Consider the following 24,730-nt stretch of genomic DNA (forward strand, 5'->3'; position numbering starts at 1 on the left):
AGCTTCAGGTCCCTCTCTGTGTGCACACTCTATGATAGCCCTTAACAATGACCAGGATTACACAGCCCATTCCAGGTGCACTTCAGTGTAAATAACCCGACCTGAGAAAGCCTCTTGCCTTTGCCTCCGGACTGTGTTCCCTGATCTCCCTTCAGCTCTGATCTCTGTGTGTCAGTTGACTTTACCCCTGGCTTTTAACTTGACTGAACCTCACCCTGTCTCCTGATCAGCCCTTGTGCGTGACTACAGCGCCTCCCCAGTGACCCCCATTTGTTTCGTATTACGACCCCGGACTGTGGTTACCAGCATCCTGCAGGTCTACCAATCAACCATGACCCAGGAAATTCCATGTGAGCTGTGACCTGTGGCTCATGTGAGAGCAGCCCCTGACACAACATGATTCTCTGATGAAACTGTCAAGATCCTTCCCAGAATGTATGCTGGACGTCACCCAGTTGGATCAGCTTCAGCACCATGACTGAATAGCTGATTATAGACCCACAATGCCGTGAAGTGAAAGGGTTTGTTACAACCTGATGGATCATAATTACTGTGTGGCAGCTCGTTTTTATTTTACTTTCACCCTAGAAAAATCTGAAATTGAAAGCATTTGTTTGTTATGCTTGGTCTGGAAGAATCTCCATTTCTCTTCCTCTCATTCATCTTCGATGTGTGGGATCTTGTGCAGAAGCCAGGTGTTTGGTGTCTCTAACCCTCCTGGCTGCCTCACACACCTGCTGAAAGGGAGCCCGTGTGTAAATGGGGCAGATTGCCCTCTTTAAGATCAGGCTGCGGGTGTTAAAAGTGAAAGTCTGGGAGGATGAAAGGCGCTGGAGTGTAACGCTCTGTTAAGCTCATGCAGTTCCCCCAGCGCAGCAAGATGCAGCCTGTGAGGCAGAGCTGGGGGAGATGAGCAGGGCTTCAGCTCAGGGCTGTGAGGGGAGGCAGGTGGAGGCAGTGACCATCTGGCCGTGTGGTTTCTCCCTCTGCTGCTGCCCTGAAACTGACTGTCAGTCTGCTGCTCTGTGATTGCAATCTCTTCTTCTGGGATTGTTTCTTTACTGCCGTTCTGTGATTGTCATTCTGCCTTCGTTCTGTGGTTCTGCCGAAAGCAAAACAGACTAAATTAAACAGACTGAATTACAGGTAATTTAAAACAAATTAAACTGGATTTCACTGGCTTGTGAGCAGCAGTGTTGAGTAATTTATCTGTGAAATACCATGTTGGCACTGAATGTGATTAATTCTTTCTCACTTTTTGTTGAAATGTGAAATGAACTAACATACAGTATGTACTGTAGGTGACAATGCAAAATGATCTTATAAAGTGTGTCTATTATGAGGAGGCATGTTCAGCATATCATATTAAATGAACATTGTATAATTTATATCATATCTTTCTGGAAATTTTAAGGACATTTTCGATGAGAGTTGGCTTTCATTTTACTATATTTTAAAAGCATGATGTATATCTGACTGTATTGCAAATTTGTCCTCACAGCTCTCTGGTCCTGGGATGCCTTCTGTGTGGAGTCTGGATGTTCTCACTCTGATCAAGGAGGATTTGTCTTTGTCCTCCAGTTCTTCTCGCCTTCCTGAGCCCTGATTGCTGGAATAATCGATCTCTGCAAGTTATTGCCCCTGTCTGCTGGTATCAAAGTTTGCTGTGATGGACTGGCATTCAAGCTGCTGTCCCTCCTTGCGCGTAGACCTCCAGATTAGACTCTGGACCAGGAATAAGAGACTTTCTGATGATGGATGGACTCAAAAGGATGTGTGATACAAGAACACAACCACATGCATATTGGTTGCATATTATCAGGTATGTCTGTTGTGGCGGTGGAGACATCAGTCTGAGATGTACTGTAAGTCTTAGTGATAATTATTTCAATACTGCACATCAATACAGCTTCTAGTCTAATAGCAGAGAAAGAAAATTAAGTATGAATAAGAAAGAAGAACTGAAAGGAAGACATTGGCAGTGGAGGGCTGGGAAAGAGCAGTTTTGTGCAGGTTTTGTACAGCTGCGTATGAAACTTCACACCACTTTATTTTCACCGACACAACTGTTTGATTTATAATTAGAATTATTAGATGTCTTGATAGGTACAGAAGATATACTGTAGCGCTTTATTGAGCAATCTGTGTATGTAAACTCATATATGTATATAGTGACATATACAGTGCCTTGCGAAAGTATTCGGCCCCCTTGAACTTTTCAACCTTTTGCCACATTTCAGGCTTCAAACATAAAGATATAAATTTTTTATTTTATGTGAAGAATCACCAACAAGTGGGACACAATTGTGAAGTGGAACGAAATCTATTGGATTTTTGAAACTTTTTTAACTAATAAAAAAATGAAAAGTGGGGCGTGCAAAATTATTCGGCCCCTTTACTTTCAGTGCAGCAAACTCACTCCAGAAGTTCAGCGAGGATCTCTGAATGATCCAATGTTGTCCTAAATGACTGATGGTGATAAATAGAATCCACCTGTGTGTAATCAAGTCTCTGTATAAATGCACCTGCTCTGTGATAGTCTCAAGGTTCTGTTGAAAGCGCAGAGAGCATCATCAAGACCAAGGAACACACCAGGCAGGTCCGTAATACTGTTGTGGAGAAGTTTAAAGCCGGATTTGGATACAAAAAGATTTCCCAAGCTTCAAACATCCCAAGGAGCACTGTGCAAGCGATCATCTTGAAATGGAAGGAGTATCAGACCACTGCAAATCTACCAAGACCTGGCCGTCCCTCTAAACTTTCAGCTCAGACAAGGAGAAGACTGATCAGAGATGCAGCCAAGAGGCCCATGATCACTCTGGATGAACTGCAGAGAACTACAGCTGAGGTGGGAGAGTCTGTCCATAGGACAACAATCAGTCTTACACTGCACAAATCTGGCCTTTATGGAAGAGTGGCAAGAAGAAAGCCATTTCTCAAAGATATCCATTAAAAGTCTCGTCTAAAGTTTGCCACAAGCCACCTGGGAGACACCCCAAACATGTGGAAGAAGGTGCTCTGGTCAGATGAAACCAAAATCGAACTTTTTGGCCACAATGCAAAACGATATGTTTGGCGTAAAAGCAACACAGCTCATCACCCTCAACACACCATCCCCACTGTCAAACATGGTGGTGGCAGCATCATGGTTTGGGCCTGCTTTTCTTCAGCAGGGACAGGGAAGATGGTTAAAATTGAGGGGAAGATGGATGCAGCCAAATACAGGACCATTCTGGATGAAAACCTGTTGGAGTCTGCAAAAGACCTGAAACTGGGACGGAGATTTATCTTCCAACAAGACAATGATCCCAAACATACAGCAAAATCTACAAAGGAATGGTTCACAAATAAACGTATCCAGGTGTTTGAATGGCCAAGTCAAAGTCCAGACCTGAATCCAATCGAGAATCTGTGGAAAGAGCTGAAAACTGCTGTTCACAAACGCTCTCCATCCAACCTCACTGAGCTCGAGCTGTTTTGCAAGGAAGAATGGGCAAGAATTTCAGTCTCTCGATGTGCAAAACTGATAGAGACATACCCCAAGCGACTTGCAGCTGTAATCGCAGCAAAAGGTGGCTCTACAAAGTATTAACGCAAGGGGGCCGAATAATTTTGCACGCCCCACTTTTCATTTTTTTATTAGTTAAAAAAGTTTCAAAAATCCAATAGATTTCGTTCCACTTCACAATTGTGTCCCACTTGTTGGTGATTCTTCACATAAAATAAAAAATTTATATCTTTATGTTTGAAGCCTGAAATGTGGCAAAAGGTTAAAAAGTTCAAGGGGGCCGAATACTTTCGCAAGGCACTGTATAGTGTACGTATATTAGTGGCCCTGATGTGCTACTGCAGGCAGTGGCAAGACATGAATTGTGCAGCTTGTGCCCTAGATGGGCTGCTGGAAAAGGACTTAGTGCTGCTGTATGCGCATATGTTGCCTTTGTGTGGTTGTTTCTTCCCTGTAGTTGATCTTCCTAGTTAGATTCCTCACTGGGTCGCCGTCTGTAACTCTGTCAGCAGCAGAACCATGAGTCCCCCCACAGAATGGACTCCAGTGGTTTGGTGGTGAGCAACTGTGTGACAGAGAGTAGGAGGTGGTAATAAAGCAGGGTCAGTCAGCAGGGCTTCGAAGTGTTGTGATTGCTTCTCTTTGGCTTCCTCTGCAAAAATTAAACCCAAGAGTGAGATTTTTTTTATGGGAACTAGAAGAAGCTGAAAATGTGAGAGATTAAGATCCTGAGGAGATATTTTGGAGACGGGTTGGAAACTGTGAATTGGCAGAACAAACTACCAATCCAAAATGGAAACTCATGCAACAGAAAGACAGTAAGACTCTCCCTGATAGGGAAGGTGCTGGTGATTAAAGTCAAGCTCTTGCCTATCTTGAATTTTCTAGCTCCCACCTTCTCAATCCCACACTGTTATGTGGGGAGAATGATGTTTCATTTTCTATTGGTTTGGAAGCAGAAAAGATAATGTACTGTACAGGCCGCTACCCTTGGGGGGAAGTTTGTCCCAGACGTTGCCATGAAACTGCTGTGCATCTTCCTGACCCCTGTACTGAGAGGTCTTGCGAGGGCACCTGAACCACAAACCTGGTGTTGGGGAGGTAGGGAGGTATCAGACCCAAGCTGGATGTCCCATTCTCTGAGACATGCCCTGCAAGTTACAGCACAGATAAAAGCTTTTTAAGATCTCACCCAATTGGTCATGATAAGATCCTCCATCTGAGACTGGAGATGAAATTATCTCTTCCTTACACACATTGAATTGATTTATTTATGCTTCTAGGATCTCAGTATTCTAAATGAGGTCGGACAAGTGTGAGGGATCATTTTAGCTCAAATGTCCCTTGATTCCTGTGTGAAATGTATCTTTATTTCTTAATGTCTGGTTCTCCCAAACCTCTCATTGCTGTCCTACGATGTGTCTCATCTCTCCAGTCTCACTCCATGTTGCTTTTCTCCCAGGTGACACTAGGCCCTCGCTGACATCCTGGCTCCCTCCAGCAGGGAGCTGTCGGAGAAGAAGTTGGCCACGCCACTGGGTCTGGCCAGCAGGGACTTCCTGTCTGGCTGGAGCCTGTAGTGGACAGTGGACCAGCAAAGTCACCAAGACCCCCGGCCTCCTGGACGGCACTGGCCTGTACAGCTGGAGCAGCACCCTGACACTGTCAGAGTGGTCCTCAGTGGGCACTGTGGTCTGTGAGGCCACCCACAGCTCGTAGACTCCCGTCTCATTACCCCTGAAGAAATCCGAGTGTACAGAATAGCCCAGCCCGGATTCCCAGCTTCATTCCCAGATTAGAACTGCAGATAGTGGTGTTTATCTATAACCTGTGCATACTGTGATTCAGAAGCAGAAGGCTCTCACCCCCTCGCCTGTGTGGCCCTTTGTCTTGAGCCAGTGAGCTGTTTGTGTTAGACCCCTCTCAGAGCTCTGCTCATGTCTGAGTGTGGAAATGGTCTGTTGCTGCTAGTGACACAACAGTCAGAGTAATAAAGAGTTTTTGGATCATAAGCATCAATGTTCTGAGTATTATTGACAAACATTTTGTCTCATATTAGACTCCTGTAGCTAAACTGGTGGAGTTACTAATGCTTTATTCTTCAAGATTCATCTACTGCTGGGGATCATTTTTACACAGTGTGCTAATGAATGGAGTTTAGAAAAAAAGTTCAGGAGGGATGACAAGAGCCAAGTTCAATCAGACTCAGCTCTCAGTAATTCAAAATCACCTCTGACGTCACTTCCTCACCTAAAACATTATAAATACTGTATGTGATCCCCTTATCTCCCTCTCATACATCTTTTTACATCCCTCCTCCACACCATCTCTACCTCTGCAGCTGCCCCTTGGTCACTCCTCACTCTGCAGGGGGTCCCTGCCTCCCCGTCCTCTGGCCAAAAGGACCAGGACGGTGAAGCCAAATTTTCACTGAACACTCCAGAAACCTTCTTGGGTATTATTCCCTGTGGATATTCCCTTGTGTGTGTGCCCTGTGGTAAAGTTGGCTATGATACACACTCACACTCGGCTCATCCCAGAGTGAAGACTGACCCTCTGAGCAGCAGATTAAAAACGAATTACTGTCAAATGTGTGCTGCTGTAAGGGCTACTACCTGTTAATGCAAATCATTTTAGGTTAGTGGATCACTAACCTCTTGGGATAGTAGATCAGTAGATCTGTAGATCAGTAGATAGTAGATCAGGAATCTGTCATTTACATGTACGTGCTAAAAGCTCTTCCTTTAGCCAGTTTTAAAGAATGATATGTGTTTTTGAAATTTGATTGTGTCTGATGTTCTTCAGTGTGAATTGACCCCAGACTATACCCCAATTTGCAATGTGACTCAAGGGATCTGAGCCACTGTTTTGTTCCTTTTGTATGAGGTCATTACAAGCACCTGAATGAATAAAACATCGCAATATTCACAGATACCCTGAAAAATACACACACCTGTCTTCACAAAATTGCAGTGAAAGAGGTGTCAGACAATATTTTTAGAGCAGCAAAGAAAACATCAGCTTTGTTATATAAGAAATAGGTTTACAGAATTTTACAGTGCAATTTCTTCCAACTTGAGAAGGCTAGCCTGTCTGGAATATTACTTATGTATGATTCATAAACTGAACATTAATTAAATCCCAACCTTTCCAGTTTTAGCCTTGAAACTTGAGAGTTCATCATTTTTCCAAACAAGGATTTGAGGATACAGGAAGAAAGCAGGAGACAGCTTCTTTCACAAACAATTGTGAAATCTATCTAGATTTTTCACATTCTTTGTTTTTTTTGTATTACTGAATATTTATCTTGATCACATTTTTTAAGAAAAGAATTAGTTTCCATGTGAGAAAAATTATAGCTTTTCAACACATCATGTTGTAACATCTTGTACATCACAACACAGTATGTACACATACCAGGTGTTATACAATCTACTAAAACTACAAAATAGAAGATCAAGCCTTTTACAATCTCTCTTCCAAAAACAGACAGTATCAATTGAAGTTCACAGACAATGGTTCTGCAGTTTAATATGTGATCTTGCTGTTTTAGATAGTGAGGTTGCCTGAATAGCTTTTTACTGTTTGTAATCTGTGGTGCATTTAATTACTGTTATTTCAACTGTAGCCATAGTCAACAACCCATGTTAACACCTGTGTGTGCAAAGCACCAGTGAACTTACAATTTAAGAAGGGATTCGATGTGCACAGTTTCTGTGCTCTTGAAACACTGGCACTGGGCAGGAAGGCTGCAGGACTGTAAGATATATATTAATTGGTAAACCAGGCAGAAACCAGGGGGATCTGTTGGGAGAATCTTCTAGGATCACTTCAGTACTCCAGCCTTAAAAGGGTTGCTTGTGTTCTTCACGGCTCTTACTTACTTCACAAGGGGATTGTTGTTTTGTTGGTGGTGTGTTAGGATAGGAAATGGAAACAAAGAGCATGCCTAGTCAAGGCAAGATCTGAATGAAATGCAGAAAGACACTGACCATAACATGGAGGAGGAATCTTTTGAAAGAGTCTTAATGGATTATGGATCAGATTGATAATCCAACCAGCAGTTTATTTTATTACTGAAGTCATCGTTAGGATCAAGGAGATTTATCACTTGGCAAGAGCAATGTTGTCTCTTGTATCCTAGAAGAGGATACTCATGTATTCAATGTCTTTGTTTATCCAGGATGAGGATGAATTAAAGGCCATTTCCTGACTTATTAACTTGTGGAAGTCGGACACATCATTGGATAAATACAAAGAGAGACATCATCACGGAGTCTTGGAGATCCAGCTTGATTTGATCTTTGTGTCAAATGAAATTAGTCTTTGACACATGGCTTCTGTCCAATCCATGCTGGACAGAGTGAGCAACACACAAGACAGGAGCAGACACTGGGCTAAAATTGTTTCTAAGAGAACAACAAGAATGCTGGACACATTCCATAAATCACGGAGTGACCTTTTGCTTTAGAACTTCTAATGAATCCTGAAGGATATTACAAAAAATGACTGAATGATCCTGAAACCCCTTGGTCCAAAGTCCATTCTTGACTGTATTTCATGGGAATAACTTACATTGGAAACTGCATTCTTTACTGACCTTACATGGAACTGAAATCAATGTTTCATATTTGGAATGTGTGGTCTTTGGATGTTTTTTTAAAAATATTCTGGAGAATTATTATTTTTATTGGACTGGGGATTCATCTTGGAATACATTTCATCACAATCCTGAGGAAAGAGACATAAGTCACATGTGAGTCACGAATAGTCTGTGATCAGAAATGACCTCCAGGTGTTACACAATCTACTAAAACTTCAGCAGTGCATCTGGTGGATATACTGCGCTGCACAGATTTTACATTACAAATGCTTCTCTCAGCAAAGACAAATTAAACAACCTTGATTTATACATATACTGTACCCAGATACCTTTAATTTACAGTTTACATTCAGGCCTCAGGTTCAGGCAGGATGTCCTTGTTTAGTGACATTTGGCTAAAATGCAACAGCAGGCTGCCTTTCAAAGTGAAGTTTGCTCCAGTCTTTTGAACTCTAAATAAACCCCAACTTTTCTTCTCTTAAAAGTGGTCATCAATTCAATAATACTTTGTTCTATTTTCATTGTCATTTGCTACATTTAACATGTATGATGTCTTTAAGGATATGAATGAGGATAACATTTAACTGTGAAACAGAAACCTGTGAAAGTCTCTCTGTAAGCGTCCTGCACTTCATCCATACTTGAATCCATAGGATAGTGATAACCCTCATGTTTATCCTTGAAAATAAAGTGCATTTAAAAATGTGATAAAGAGAAATAACATGTTATAACTGCAAAGCTTAAAGAAAAGCATTATTGGCAGTAGGCAGCGTGTTGAAGAGCAGGGTCTGCTCTCTGCAGCAGCAGGAGGTTTTTGTACAGCGTCTCTATGGTAATAAAACACTGTGGTGGACTTTCGGGCAAGGAACCAAGGTGGTGGTGAAATGTAAGTGACTTCTCTTCTTTCTTTCAACTCAGGAGACTTTTCTTGTCTTTTCAAATGTTATTATTATGTTTTAACTGTGATCCAGTGTGCTTTGTGCCTCCTGATCTTGGTCATTCTTAACTGATGTACAGTACAGAATATTTGTGGAAGAGTAGGGAAATCTTGACAGGACAAAAGCTGCTTCAGTCGAGCTTCTTCTGCGGCATTTTCCTCTCTCATGATCCTCAACGATCTTGGGTGACCCAGTCTTCTGGGCTGGTTCATAAAATTAACGCTGATTCTTTCACAGGGAAAATAAGCTTTCACACAAACTTTCTTTGTTAAGAAATGTGAATGTACAGTTTAATTAATGCTCTTAATTATAGAAACAAAAAAGGAAAGACTCAAACTCAGCATGTTCACTTACAAAAGAGGTATTTTGAAGCAGCACAGTAATATCACTATTAACTAAACTGAGATATTAAAGTTTTGGAATCCAAATGATCATAGAGCAGGCAGTGCACTGGAGAGCTGGGTGCTTTCTCTGGAGGTTTTTGTACAGCCTCTCTACGGTAATAAAACACTGTGGAGCACTTTCAGACAAGGAACCAAGGTGGTGGTGAAATGTAAGTGACTTCTCTTCTTTCTCTCAATTCAACAGGCTTTGAAGTTCTGGAATTTTTACATTTCAGCAGTATAGAATCTTTAATTTCTCCTGGAGCCAGACTGTGCTGTTACATTATACTTTAGAACCTGTTTACTTTTGAATCAGTGTCCTATGTGACATGTTCAGCTGTAATAATCACAATCAGTTGTGTGTTGTGTTCTTCAGGGAACAGTTTGCTCCAGTCTTCTGAACTCTACATAAACCCCAGCTTTTCTTCTCTTAATTGTGGTCATAAATTCAAAAATACTATTATTCTTTTTTTAATGATGTTCAAACAGGTAAGAATATTTCCACTCATAGTGTCAGTGACTGGAATCTGTTTTATTGTTTTCTTATCCTTGTATTTTGTGCCAGGTCGCTAAAAGTAAGTCAAGGTCAGGCACTTCACTTACAAACTTTAATTTTCTATGCATTCTAAAAACAAACAGACAAAACTCCACTAGTACTGCTGCTTCTAATTCTATTGAATTCCTATTCCCAGAGCGATTTGATATAAAGACTGCAGTTTTATCACTTCTCTTAACGTTCTGATAGGACTGGTGAAGACCACTGTTTCTTTTTTCTTTTATTGTATTTTCTTAACAGAGAAAAGCAAAACCTCTTTAGGCTCTGAAGTGCAGTTTTTAAATATGTTTAAAAGGAATTGCTGGACTGTTTTGAGCTTCTTCAGAAGTAAAGCTCTTTTTCAATACTGATCTGTAGGCAACAGAATCTAACCGAACAAGGGGCTGCTGTCACTGTTGAGGGTGAGGTTAGTTGGCATTTTAAAATTAACCCCAGTTGAGAAGTATGGTTTTCTAAAGATACTGCTGCTTTCTCCTTAGACAGAGACATGATTTAAAGAAAGAAATTCTCAAAATTTAATGTCTACTACTTCTAGTAACACCAGAATATAGTTGGAATTTACAAATCATCATCATTATTTTCAATATTAAATAAAATTAATTTCAGTTGATTAATCATCCTTATTATAGTAGTAATTAAAATAATAATGACGTTGATATAAGTATAAAGCCCTACAGTATATTCATATTTTTTGAAAACTTAATCACGGACAAACTGCTGGTAAGTCTTTTATAAATTATTTTTATAAATATAGAAATTGATTACTTCTAATATACAGATCAGCACAGGATCAAAAACTTTGAAGTTATTTCATGAACCTTGGGAAAGTATTTGAACTTAAATCTTCAGGTTTTGTTGCAGCTGTTTCTTGAGCTGCTCATTAGAGCATGTAGTGGAACACCGATGACAGATCCAGCACAGTTGGTATTTTTTAGTAATGCCTAACGATAGTATTAAACTTCAATTGACATAGACACTTTAAAAATCATCTTAAAGTGCGTATACATTGCAAGTATGTTATGTTTACACAATTCTTGTCACAAGTTGTAACAAATGAAAATTATTCTAACACTAGACATCGAGTCCAGACCAACATCAGCCTGTGCTTTTTTCAGTCTCAGCTAACAAATACCTCCACAGCTGAAGTTTAGTTTACAGCGCAGAGAAGTGACACTTACAGTATAATGTTTAATAAGATCCAGTGAAGTGATATGTGTTGCAGATATATTAATACATGTTGTCTTTAAATTGAGAAGATTCTACATTGGCTTATTTCAAGTCTTTCATGCAGACACTCCTCCTAAAATAATCACTATTTGTTGATTCTGAATTTCAGCAGCAGGTAGAATGGGGAGTTAGTTCACTTGGTGGCTCTGTCTAAGTGTCAGTGAACTCATTGGAAACTGGGCTGGCTGATTCAGCAGACCTGTTCTCTCTGTATCAGAGGCGAACAGGCTGCTCAGGGTCACAGCTTGGAGTCAAGGCTGGTCCAGGAAACCTGGTGCAGAGAACTCAGGCGCCACGATTCCAGTGACGAGTCATCAGAACCTCAGAAAGGCTCCAAACAAGCAGAGACCTGTCCTGCTCACTAGGCTACTCTGTAGCACATTGATCTGAGGATGTCAAGGGGCTTCTTTGAAAGCATTCTCATTTATGATATGTGTAACTTTAAAATATATGTATTGATGTTAATTGTTGGGTTTCAAAACTACAGATACAGGAGTAGAAGGAAACCTGATCTTTGTTTAGAAGCGCATGTGGTGTTTCTAGGAGTCCCAAAGTGCGGTGTGTGTTGTCAAAGTTAGTGAGGCTCAGTCTTCTGTTGTACACCAGTCCTGACTCTCTTCCCTGCTCTGTCTTGCTCTCTCCTAGCTGGCGCCACCGTGAAGCCCACAGTGTCGCTGTTCCCCCCGTCCCCCAGTGAGCTGTCCGCCAACTCGGCCACACTGCTCTGCCTGCTCAGCGGCTACTCCCCCGAGGGGGCCAGCGTGGAATGGACGGTGGACGGCTCCAAAGTGACCAGCGGGGTCCTGACCAGCGCTGAGGAGGGGAGGGATGGCAAGTTCAGCCGCAGCAGCTCCCTGAAGCTGAGCAAGGCCGAGTGGGAGGCCAAGGAGGAGTACGTGTGCACGGTGACCCACGACAACTCGCCGGCCTCCTACAGCGTCCGCAGGAGTCAGTGCACGGGCGCCGCGGCATGATGCTGTCCTGGGAGAAGAGGGGAAGAGCCGCCCTCCCCTCGGCCCCAGTGTGTCTGCAGATCCTGTCGAGCCACGCAGCAGCTCAGTAGCCTCGCATGTTAGTCTCAGCCTCCGGCCGTCACTAGAGCTTGTCTGGTAACTGGTGTGTGTTTGTGTAGTCTAGGACATTTTTCATTGTTTGTTTCGCTCTAGATGTTCAAATAAAATATTGAAGTCAGAATCTGGAGTTGTGTCACTCTTTTTGTATGCGTTTGATTTTCTGAAAAGGAATATAAGATCTCCGGGTTGAGAAAGGCCCCAGTTTGACCCTGTGGCACCATACCAAAGGCAGCTGGCAGCTCTTAACTGAAAGACAGGGAGTCTTCTTATTACAATAAAAATAATAATTTAATTGATTTACCTGACATCTTCATCATCAAAGATACCCAAAAATTAAAGAACTTAAAAATAATAATAAACTTTATTTTATATAGCGCCTTTAAAGGTGGCTTCTCAAAGCACTTTACAGAATGACAACAACAATAAATAAAAAGAATACACAAGATAAAACACAATTACAATATACAGAGGAGACCGTGGATGGTGGTACTAAGTCTAGTAGGAGCAGAGGGGTAAAGAATGGAACCAGTTCAGAAAAGGCTCATCTAAAGAAGAAGGTTTTGAGTCTGGATTTGAAGGAGATTAGAGAAGGTGACTCTCTGATATCCTTGGGGAGAGAGGATATCAAGTATTATCATACAGTACATAATAATATATAATATACATTATAAAACATGATATGTAGATTGGATAGATTAAAAAATATTCTTTAATGGGTTATTATCAAACAATTCAGTGACTAAAAGCAGTGCAGCTCAAGGGACAGAGACTTCAGTGAAACCGCAGGTCAGCTCGATGCAGAGTCGAGACAGCAGGGGCCTGAGGAGGCTGGAGACACACAGGTGTGTCTGGGGATCTGGTTCCACCTCAGGGGTGGAGGCTGGAGAGCAAAGAGAAGCGACAGCTGGGCTTGAACAGAGAGGAGGGGGAAGAATGAGAGATTATATATATTATATGTGTATTGAGTACTGACACTGTGAAACTTTTCACATTACTGTGAGTTGCAAACTGAGCACTGACACGCTAGGATCTACAGTACCACAGTGTTATCAAATTAACAATTGTTTTTCCTGCATAGTGACAAAAAGAGTCAGCACACAAGAGCCATTCTGTGCTTGTCCTGCCGTTACTTGTCCTGTTTCTAATCTTTCGTAGTTTGTATACATTTTGCAACATGTCTTTGCATTTCATATCTATTTATCTAGTAGTAACGTTTACACACCCCATAAGTATATATCACCAGAATACATGTATCACATCTGATATAAATCAGAATAAGGAATATGGTCTTATAATGAGACCTCAGGCCAGCTCAATGAAGAGTCAGACAGCAGGGTCCTGAGGAGGCTGGAGATACCCAGAAGTGTCCAACAGGAGGCCAGTTGGCTCATCCTGCTTATTTGACAGTTTAGTAGCAAATTGAATCTAAAAGTTTTCTTAAATGTGCCTAGAGTTTGGGCCTCAACTACCAGGGTGATATATTCTAGATACCCAGAACAGTTTGGTTACAGCATCAATTTTTATTTTCCATCCTGTATTATTTCCGTTTTAGTTACTTACTTTGCATCCTTGTTTGACTTCTGAGTGTGTAAAAGTCCCTATGTTGAATCTGTCTATAACCCATAACAGTTTGTATATCTGGAACAAATCTTTAAATTTCCTCTGTTTAATCTGATGAGATTTAGCTCCTTTAACTTGTCTGTACATGATAATCCACTGAAACTAGAATTTATTATTGTTGCTCTTCATTTAACTCTTTCTCAGACTGCATTCTCCTTTTTGATATGTTGCCTAAAACTGAAAACAATTTTCTAAATGAAGCCTTAGAATTGCCTTGTAAACCTTGAGTATAACCTCCCTGGAATTAGATTCAACACTTCCTGCTCTACACTCTAGCGTTCAGTTTGCTTTACTGATTCCCCACATTGTCTGGATGAAGACATAGAACAATTTACCAGATCTCTTTTGTGTGTAACATCCTGCAGCCCAGACTCATCCATGCTAAATATACACAATGTACACAACATTTTCCTCCTACCTGCCTGTGCCACTGTGCACTTAACAATGTTAAATTTCATACCAGGTGTCTTCCCAATTTCTGATTTTGTCTTTAAAGTCTTATTTAGTTCCCTTACAACTGTTTCTGTGTTAACCACTCTCTCTCTCTAGTTTGATAACTATACCTGAAGCTGATGTTTATATGGAACAGGAAGATGATGGGCCAAAAACACATCCTTGAGGTACACAACTAGTTTCATCTGCCCAGATAAGTGTGGCACCCCTTAAGATTATGCACTATGCGCTTAAGGCTATGAACATTATGTTCCCTGTTAGTCAGTTACCAATCCATATATATAAAGAAAGGAGACCTGAATAGTGAATTTTGCAGAGCTGTGAATGTTTTGTGCCTTGACCATCGTGAGTTCTGTTGCATTTCACTCAGATTTCAGAGAAAGGTGTCTTTGTTCCTTCTTTCCTTTTAAGCCATGAGGTGTTTTGGTCTCTGGTCCATTTTGAGCTTCAAGGTGCATTTTCACTAAACTCTACTGGACACTGTTATTGTTTTTACTTCAAGTTCTCCGCTTAAATGTCTAGTCATTTCAAAGCACATAAACAACAAACCAAATAAAAGGTGTTCCTAATTAATTCAGTGATTAGTGATTAGATTAAAAAAAATCTGCAGATCTAAAGGAGCTACTTGCAAATGTAAGTGGTAAGAATGGGCAGACGATCATCCTCTAACTTGTACTTGTAGCTTTCTCTTACAGACAGTCCGACAGAAAGGGCTCAACCGGTGAAGGCACCTTTTGGAGTTCAGGCTGGGCTCTAAAGAGCTGGACTGAATCTATGATATCATTTACTCACTACCATAACTTAAACACACACACACAACACAGACACACTCACACCAGGGCCAATCTCCCATAAGCCAATTAACCTGACAGTATGTATTTGAACTGTGGCAGGAAAACCGAGCACCCAGAGAAACCACTAAGAGAATATACAGACTCCACACAGACAGCACCCCACGTCCAGAATTGAACCCAGGACCCCAGTGCTGCCAGGTCACACTATCCCTGCTATCATTATCATAAGTACAATTTAACAGAGCCTTCTAATAAACTGTCTCTCTCCTTCCAGGACCCAGCTACTGTCTCTTTGACACTACCTGTGCTGAATCTACAACAGTCATTTCCAAAACCGTCAGTACCTACCATCAATCTTAATTTGCAGTGTGTGAGCACTGGCCTTTTCCTAGGGATCAGCCTTTAACGTTTGTGGGGATTTTTGGGGGGGTTTCATCTTAATTATTTTAATTACCATGCTGTACTGTGAATGGCCAGTGTGAATATTAATATTAATCGTGTTAAAGTCTTTAAAAACCTCTGGGGGAACTGCACAGTATTCTAAGTGCCGAAGAAAGAGAGTCAATTCATCTATCATGAAGGGATACGGGTGATGGTCTGTGAGACTGGAGCTGCCTGCTGCTCTCTGAGAGACTCTCACACCTGCAGCTGGTCTATTACGGGAGCGCGTCGGTCACGCTGGGGCACCTGCGCAACTCGATATGCAAATCCTCTCGGCAGCGGTTTCGCTTTCTCCTCCCCGTCTTCCAGTTTCACAGCCAGAAATAGCCCGGGGACTGCGGGGCAGCGGAGCGCGGCCGGGGAGATTTGCCTGCCTTGGCAGAGAGCCAGCCGGGCGCATAGTGCAGTGGTTTCGGAGAGCCCAGCTGTCTGAGCCAGAGGCAGGAGCTCAGGAGGAGGAGCTCAGTTGCGCTGTTTAACTCTTTGACTACGTGAGAGACGGAGAAACGAGAGGTGCCGTAACGGTGCACAGATAATGAATTCAAATTTCTAGATTAAATGTAATTTTCTGAGACTGAAGATATCTGGAACTGTCAGTTACAAAAGAAGTTCAAGAAGGGAGTTGTGACAGCATGTGTAGGCTGCAAAGGAACAGGTAAAGGTTTATTCCAGGCTTAAGGGAAAAGAAAAGAAAAAAAGACCTTTCAGGTGAGAGAAGATGGATCCACAGCTGAAACGTTCTGTTTCCTTTCTTTTCAGCATGGAATAAACCTCTACCTGATCGTTTACAAAGATATGTGTTAAAATCTGACATATTAAAAGAATAATACAGATTAATTTGACTAATTAGTCTAAATTCCCACCAGAAATCTTAATTCACAGTTTGTTAGCACTGGCCTTTTTCTATGGATTATTTTCTAACATTTGTGTAGATCTTTTGTGGTTCCCCATTTTATTGATTTTAATTACTATATTATCCAGGTGTCAGAGTCTGAATTTTACTTATTAATCTGTAGTACACAGATAATATATCATATCTAGCAAATAATTTACTAATATAACTTCATTTACAATTTCCTACCTGTAATTTTGAGCATTAAAATGACCATTTTATTTATACATCTGACATGCGCTTTAATTGCACCCAGGTTTAGTCTGAGTGCTGTATGAATGTTGGTAAACTCCTGTTTTTACTGCATTGATGAATGATGACAACAGCATTAAGAAACAGTTCAAGAGACTTAATCTGCCTGGGCTCCTGTAAAATCGGCTTGTAAGGAATTAGTTTTACTTTTTTAGCTTGTTCTCACACTGAATCTAGGATTCTAGCCTGTTTCTTAAATATTACGGCATCAAGTACTTTGTGAAACGATTCATACTGAACACTGTTTACTCAGTGTTATTTACTCATCTGGTGTTGTTTCTCCTATTAAACCACACCCAGTTGTGAACCTCTGTGTGAACTTTATAATACATCTAGTATATGCCAGTATAAATCTTATAAAACATACAATACATACTGTACCAGATAGTATACTGCTCAGATTTCTGTCTTTTCTTGTTATATACAGTATATGCCTTGTTTTGAATGAATAATGAAGTGTTTATTGATTCTTGGGCTGTTGATAGGCCAATGGATATTGTGGAGGTTTAGAAATTTATTTTTTTGATAACCTGAGATCTGGACATTTCTATCTTAATTTTCACTATAAGATTGGAGAGGTCTGTGTGAGGGATGTTGGTCTTGCATGGGGGCAGGGTGATTACCCAACTCAAAAAAAAAAAACGTTCCAGGGGTCAGGTTACTTAGACACTATGTTTTCACATGGTTTTATTGGAAAGATGCAGTTTGATTATATCAGACATCCAGACATAATATTGATGCTGCTGTATTTTGGAAATACTTCCCATGTTTATGTTGTATTCTTGATTTGAGAAAGTGTTACTTGATGGTGTTTTGTACACATTATAATGATGTAAGCATGTTATCGAATCCCTAGTCATTGCAGCAGAATTGGGCCAAAGATGTATTTTGACCTTTTCAACATTCCCTGGATTCTACAAATTAATTCAGCCACAATGATTTTATACAAAGTTGCATCTTTTTTATGATATCACCACAGTGTTATTTGGTTAGCAGGGTAATTTTTAATCAATGTGTTGTTCCTTGTTCCTGTCAGCTTGTTATGCTCTAATTGTCTTTATGCTTTCTCTCAGGAATGTCACCACTTAAAGTTTGTACAGTATCTTGTGACAGATGGATCTTGTGGTAGTTTGGGAATAATCTCTATGAAAAAGATTACTTTAAGCCTGTCTGTTGAATCTGTCTGTACTGATCACAGCAAAACAAAAGAGATGTGCTGAAGTCAGAGGAACTAATCTAGGATAAACTGTGGCAAAGAGTGAAAGATGAACACAAAGCTTAACAAAGCAGAACAATGTTCAAAATACTGTGGATACATACAGTATGTGATCTTTCAGAAAGTTTTTTTTATTTAATTGAATGTGGAAATTATAATATCTCTGCTTTCCCAGGAAATGGAGGTATTAGTAATGTAAAATGATAACTTCGACATCCTACCAAGTATTTTGCCTGCTGTAAATACATGTACAGTACTGTACTGTTGCGATAATATTTTACTGCACTGACTGGGTAGAAAAAAGCTATTATTCTTGGAAAACAATTGCAGTGTTTCAGATTGTGTATGACTGTTCCAGCCTGTATTAAGATTAATGTAGTTCTGAAGCTGAGGTAACCAACTGCTATTCTTTGTGCTGGAGGTGACTCAGCAGAGTTACCAGCAGTGGCAGGAAATGGCAGGAGAATTAAAGGAGAGTCTTCAGTCTGTTCACTTGCATTTCAGATGCAGTATATACAGTACTTTATTATACACAACTAAGACTCACATCACATAAATTACAATCCACAGGGAGTTCTGGGATAAATAAACCTTTATTTTTTTTTGTCTGCTTCTCCTTCAACTGTAATTGAACTTTTTATAGTTTACTGTTGCTTTTTTAAGTAAATTGTCAGAATTTGCATTCTGATATAAGTTATAAATTAAATTCCCAAATGTTGCACTTGTAATAGTAACAATCACACTTTACAGTTTTGCATTTAGATAAAGAAATAAAGATTTACTTTAAAAGTAATATGTGCCATTGGATTTCTTGTTCAATTAGCGGGAAAATATTGTGATTGTACAAAGACAAAGTAAAATACAATAGAAATGCCGACAGTGGAGCACGGAAGCGTACGGAGTCTTATTATTATAAAATGTATCATTTATATGAGATAGCATTGTGTTTATACGATAAAAGTATCTTGTATATATGACACATGTATTGCATTTACACGAGAGTTAATTTGTGAACAATGTTGCCTACTATATTAATACTGTATATTGCATTGTACTGAATATTGTAACAAGACGGGGTCAGCGATGATGGAGACAGGAACTTGGGCTCTTTTAAAATCTCAGCGCATTATAGTCGGACGTGCGTCCGGCTCAGCACCAGCAACAGGGAAAGTAGGAACAGAGAGACACAGCGTACAACACGCTGGGTCATTTCGTATACAGTACGTGGTATAGAGTGATAAGTGGGTACAGATATAAAAGGGGCTGCAAAACTGGGATAACTATTTACAGGGACCCCAGCAACCTATCAAGGGTGTACACCCGTTCAGAATGGTCAGCGGCACTGGCCAGTGGCTCCCCTAGTCCCCGCCCTGACCATTACTACAGTACTACTCCCGTCCTGCCCCTCGCCGCGCACTCTTCGGCCGCAACGCCAGGCGAGGACGCCACACTGTGAAATAATATTATCCCCTGCAAAGTAGCATTGACTTAAACAGTAGAATACTTCCACACTCCTCTTTTCGAAAAAAAATCTTAAGTGTTCAGTCTTTTGGATACATGAAGTACAACGCAGTGTCAGTAAATACGGAAGCGCATTGCTGCCAAAAAGGGTAAAAAAATCGCCCTTTTTTACGAGATAGCAATGATTACTTAAGTGTATACACAACCTGTTGTGTTGTGCACTGAACGCATGTAGAAGCTATGTATCATAGTGCATCATATACAGAAACTGATGAAACAGATTGAAACTGGTGAACATCCTGAAGTACAAAGAAGAAGTGTGAGGCAGCAAAGCATCTCAGACAGGTTCACAGGAGAGGTATCTCAATATCAGGCAGACTGGATTCTTAGGAGAGGCTGTATTGATAGGATAAAACAATCCTTTGGACAGGTAGGGTGAAATGAAAGAGTTGCACTGTTCTCACACACTGAGACAAGTGTCACAGTAAGAGGAGCTTTTTTTGGGGAAAGAGTCACACCAGTAAGAAGAGCAGCAGCGTTTGCTAGCAGAGACTGAGGCTCTCAATTCAGTTTTCAGTGCTGCCCTCTGTTGACTAATAATACTGTAATGCCTGTGCAGCCTTTTACGAGAAAAAAAAATCATTATACAGACCAGTCTTGTACGCAAAACTCTTAATACAATGATTCAAATGACTCAAACAGGAGCAAAAATTCTATAATTGGAAGTGAAGAATTCAGTCAATACTGTCAATTTTAATGATTCAAACAAAAAAAGGAAAATGGTCACTTTTAAATTGGCTCCTCAGACAGAATAATTTGCTCTAAAGTGCAGTTTACTGTACATCAGTCACAGTTTGTGCACATCTATCACAGAACCTCTTTGAAGACAGAAATTTGTATATAGTAACACAAGTCAAAATAAACATATGAAGACAATCAATCCACATTTCTCTTATTGGCCTATTTAGGCATTGTAACGAGGCTGGGTTGTGATGAAAAGGATCCGATGCAGATGCAGGATTCCTGGGGCGGTGAGTAGGCGGACAGAGCTATCCAGGTGCTGGGTCGTTATCTGAAGGCGAAAGGTAGGTCGAGATCCGTAAAAGGAACTGGTGGCGAACAATCCAGAACGAGAGACAGGTTCGTGGTCGGAACAAGAGCAACAGGGTCGATACCAAAAATAGTCACGGGTAGCAAACACTCCACGGGGCGAGACGAGAAACAAAGTCCGAAGGCAAAACGAAGAAGTCAGAAAATCCGGTAAGGCAAAGGGAAAGAAACGCTAGGTAGAGCCACAGGTAGAGAACTCAATATCGAGCAGTGATGCGGGTAAGGGCGGCTTAAATAATGCAGCCTGCTGCACGGTAAGACGTCTAAGGAATTAACACGTGCGGCGGCGTTTGTAATTATCACCCAGCTGCTGGGACTGATTAGACCTCTTCGGAGCTGGTCTGGGACGGTTAGTGGTCGTGACAGGCATTACTGTATGTTCGACACTGCATAATTAGGCAGTTGTTGCAGCTCTAATTTCATTTGAGACAGTGGCATATCTGTGCTGTTGACCTCAACCTCACAAGCAAGTCTGACTTCTCCCATCCATGACCCCATCCATGAGCACCTGCAGGTTCCAAGATATCAAGGGCTGCTGGCAGCTAGTAGCTTTTATATTCCTCTGTCTTGATGACCTATATTTCAGCCCAGCATTTATGTCACGTGGTGGTCTGAAATGAGCCACATGTGTGACTGGATGCTGTGCATGACTGGCAAATAGCATTTGAGTTTGGTTTAAGTGTGGACCAGAGTCCTTTAGGAACCTGACTAGTTTGCATTTAATAATTAACAATGATGTAAACTATATCTAAAGCCTTGGGTTTTAGAATTCAGTTTGGTTCACTGTATGAAGAGTGTGTTCATAAGAAGACTGTTGTGTATAATTAGTCAAATCATTTCTAAAAACTGAAATAAGGCCACCTGACCTTTTGTTTTGGCTTCAGTAATAGGGTGACTACATTTATTACATAACATATCTGTGTAATCCAGTTTGGAGGGGTTTGAAAAAGTTATTTGCATACTGTATAAGTGGTTATTTAACCAAAGTGTAACAGCACATTCTAGTATTTTTACAATTATTTAGATTGTCCAGAGCCATGTTAGGTTTTTTTGCTACAGGGGTAATAGCAGCAGCTTTGAGGACCATTGGTGCAACACCTGTGCTCAATGATTCATTTATTATATTGAGGACAACGGGGCAGAGAGAAGTGAAACAGGACTGAAATAAAGTGGTGGGGATGGGATCTAATATACAAATGCTGGATTTCATATGTGAAGCCAGTTTTCTGATGGATACAGAGTCAAGAAGAGAGAAAGTGGAGAGAAGGGAACCAGTAAAGTTGGGCGAGCAGGGAGGAGGTGTGGAAGTGACATGCGCTGTGGTGAGAATGTGATGCCGGATCTTGGGGCTAAAGAAATCTAAGAATGTGTTGCAAAGTAGCGATGAGGCAGGTAATGTGGTGGGGCAGTTAGGCTTAAGCAGTCTGTTGATGGTGGAGAAAAGGTGTCTGGGGTTGTTGTGGTTATTTTCAATGATGTGAGAGAAATAGGTGGATCTAGCAGTCTCTATTGTATCCTTATATTCAGACAAGTAATCTTTCCAAGAATAATAATGTACGTTTAGGCCAAAAAGACACCACCTATGCTCAAGTTTCAGGGAGACTGACTTCATTGGTTGCAGATGGTCGGTGTACCAGGGGGCAGAGTGAGAAAAAGAGATGGTTCGAGCTTTTAGAGGAGCAAAGGTGTTGAGTGTAGATAAAAGAGCGCTATTAAGCAATTGTATTTTGTCTTTTAGAGGTCAGACGAAGAGAAACAAGATAAGGAGGATAGAACAGAATTTGTGAACCTAGGTTGATCAACTGATTGCCAGTTGTGGAAATTTACAGAGAGTGTGGGTGAAGTGTTAGAAACAGGTAATTTTAGATTGAAAAGAATAGCAAAGTGGTCAGAGAGGTCTAGTTCAAGGGAAGTCAAGTGAGAAACTGAAGAGCCAATTCCAGTGATGAAATATAAGGTGTGTTATGTTTTGTGCTGAGAACAAAGTAGGTTAAATCAAAGCATCTCAATAGAGCTAGAAAATAATTTGCCAAACTGGAAGACCTGGAGTCAATATGTATACTTATGTCCCCAAGAATAAGGATCCTCTTAAATCTGAGGCATAAAAATTCAAACTCACCTAAAAAGGCGGATAACTAGCTGATAATTCAAGCAGGTAGAAGAGAGCAGAAATGCCTCTTTAGGAAAAGGACCAGTGGAAACAGAGACAGAAAAGACACCAGTTATATTTAAACAGCTGTTATTGTCTGGATGTTCTTAGGTTTGTAATTAGTCCTGCTTCATTTCTCATTAGTTAAAAAAAAATGTTTAAAATGTAGTTGCTGTGGGACTCCAGTAAGGAGTATGGCTTTTGTTTTAACTGTTTTTATATCAAAAGGGAATTCACCGGCCTGTCAAAAGTAGGAAGACTGGTTATTGGTGTAACTTTAAAAACAGACACTTTATTAATTGAACATTAGTATATTGAGGTGAATGAGTGCTCAGTTGATGTGTAACCTGTTTATTCTATTTACATATTCCATAGTGACATCTAGAGGGGATACTGAGAATTGACAGTGAGCTGGTCACTGGAGTTGATCCAGTAAATCTTTGGACAGTTAGATAATTATGTACATAATGTACATGTTCCTAAACCCAATCACATCTTATTCTCACACGACATTTATGATTATATATGCATCTGTTATGGATATCTGTTCATGGTATGTGCGTTTTGCACAATATTATATGTACACCTGTCAGAGTGTTTTTAATCTGCATCAGTGTGGCCTAGCTCTGGCTCTGAGGGAGGAATGAGTTACTACTGAACTGAAATGGGCTGTGTTAATTTGAACTCTTTACTTTAGGAACATGTACAGTATAAAGGACCACAAGGTGATTACCATAAGCCTGGTAAGGTAATTCTATTAGTAAAATAGTACATATGAGTCACTTTCTGCTGACTGAGACTATAACTCCTAAACTATTCATCTTCACAGAGCCTGTCCTGGTGTAAATCAGATGTTTCAGCCATTAAATGTCTCTGTGGCTAAGGATCTGCGCCTGTGGCTGGAAGGCTGCTGGTTTGAATCCCACGGCCAGCAGAGAAATTTTGCTCCGTTGGGTCCCTGAGCAAGGCCCTTAACCCCAACTGCTCCAGGGGTGCCATATAAATGGCTGACCCTGCACTTTGACCCCAAGCTGTCTGCCCGTCTACATGTGTCTGTGTGTCTCATGGAGTGTAAGTTGGGATAGGTGAAAAGATGAATTCCTAATACAAGAAAATTGTATTTGGCCAATAAAGTGTATCTTATGTTAAATTATTTTTCTTCTTCACCCTGTGTGTGAAACATTTGTTTTTATACATTATACATGCAGATACAGTATCTGGGTCTTTGCAGTAAGACTACTGTAGCAGTCCCTGTGTCCCCAGGAAGCAGTGATTCCATGAGGAAGCCATGAGGATAGTGAAGATTAGAAATGTGGAGATTAGAAGAGGTTTTGTGGGGAACAGACCTCACACTTCAATGTGATACTATGTGCATAATGTCCTTTCATTTAGTGTGGACTGGATTTCATGAAATGTAAACTGACTGCAAGTTATTGAACTTTCAATTTTTAAACAGTAATTGTCATGTATAAGCATGTCTGAAACACTTCTCTAAATATAAACATAAAAACAAGATTTATTATAATGAGTCTCAGAAGATAGTTTCACTGATGAAATCATTTTTTCTGTTACAAAGAAGACAGCAATGACCTGTTCTGTTCCCCTCTTGTGGTCATTATTAATATTGCAGTCATTGTTGATTCTTGTGGTTCTGTTTGATTAACTTATCTGAATGAAAAACATCCAGATCTCCAGTGTCACACTGATGACGTACAGAATTCTGTCCAAGATATTCTTTCTGCAACCAAGGAAATCTTCTGTTGGTGAACCCACTCTTATCTTTGCCTTATATTTCAAAATAAGACAATTTGACACTTTCTTTTTATTGACATGTTGAATGGACAAATCGAGTTCACCCACCTGTCTACCTTGTGGCCAAACCCAGGAAATCAAACTGTGCAAGATTGTTTTTAAAGACCAAAGTTCAGTAAGACGTGGTTATCCACAGGTGACACCAGCTTCCTGTCTGACTGCATTTCCGCGGCAACCAGCCTGACTGGTAGAACTAGCCAACTCCACTGCAGCCCCACAAGAACGGAAGAGACAACTGGTAC

The 24,730-nt window shown here is 40.6% G+C and overlaps 1 long non-coding RNA gene and 1 gene segment (V, D, J or C); both read left to right on the forward strand.

Annotated features, from left to right (window-relative positions):
* Window positions 1–12,409, forward strand: part of LOC138223976 (Ig lambda-3 chain C region-like) — a 46,339-nt gene extending 33,930 nt beyond the window's left edge. Inside the window, 1 exon segment of the C gene segment in view lies at window positions 11,861–12,409. Within this exon segment, the coding sequence occupies window positions 11,861–12,189 (329 nt within the window).
* On the forward strand, window positions 658–5,520 carry LOC138223981 (uncharacterized). Its single transcript, XR_011182370.1, has 3 exons — window positions 658–1,146; window positions 1,502–1,822; window positions 4,971–5,520. It is a non-coding gene; the product is annotated as an uncharacterized lncRNA (long non-coding RNA).
* Window positions 12,410–24,730: the final 12,321 nt, after the last annotated feature.

This window comes from Lepisosteus oculatus, chromosome 18 (genome assembly GCF_040954835.1).
Source record: "Lepisosteus oculatus isolate fLepOcu1 chromosome 18, fLepOcu1.hap2, whole genome shotgun sequence".
Lineage (NCBI taxonomy): Eukaryota > Metazoa > Chordata > Actinopteri > Semionotiformes > Lepisosteidae > Lepisosteus > Lepisosteus oculatus.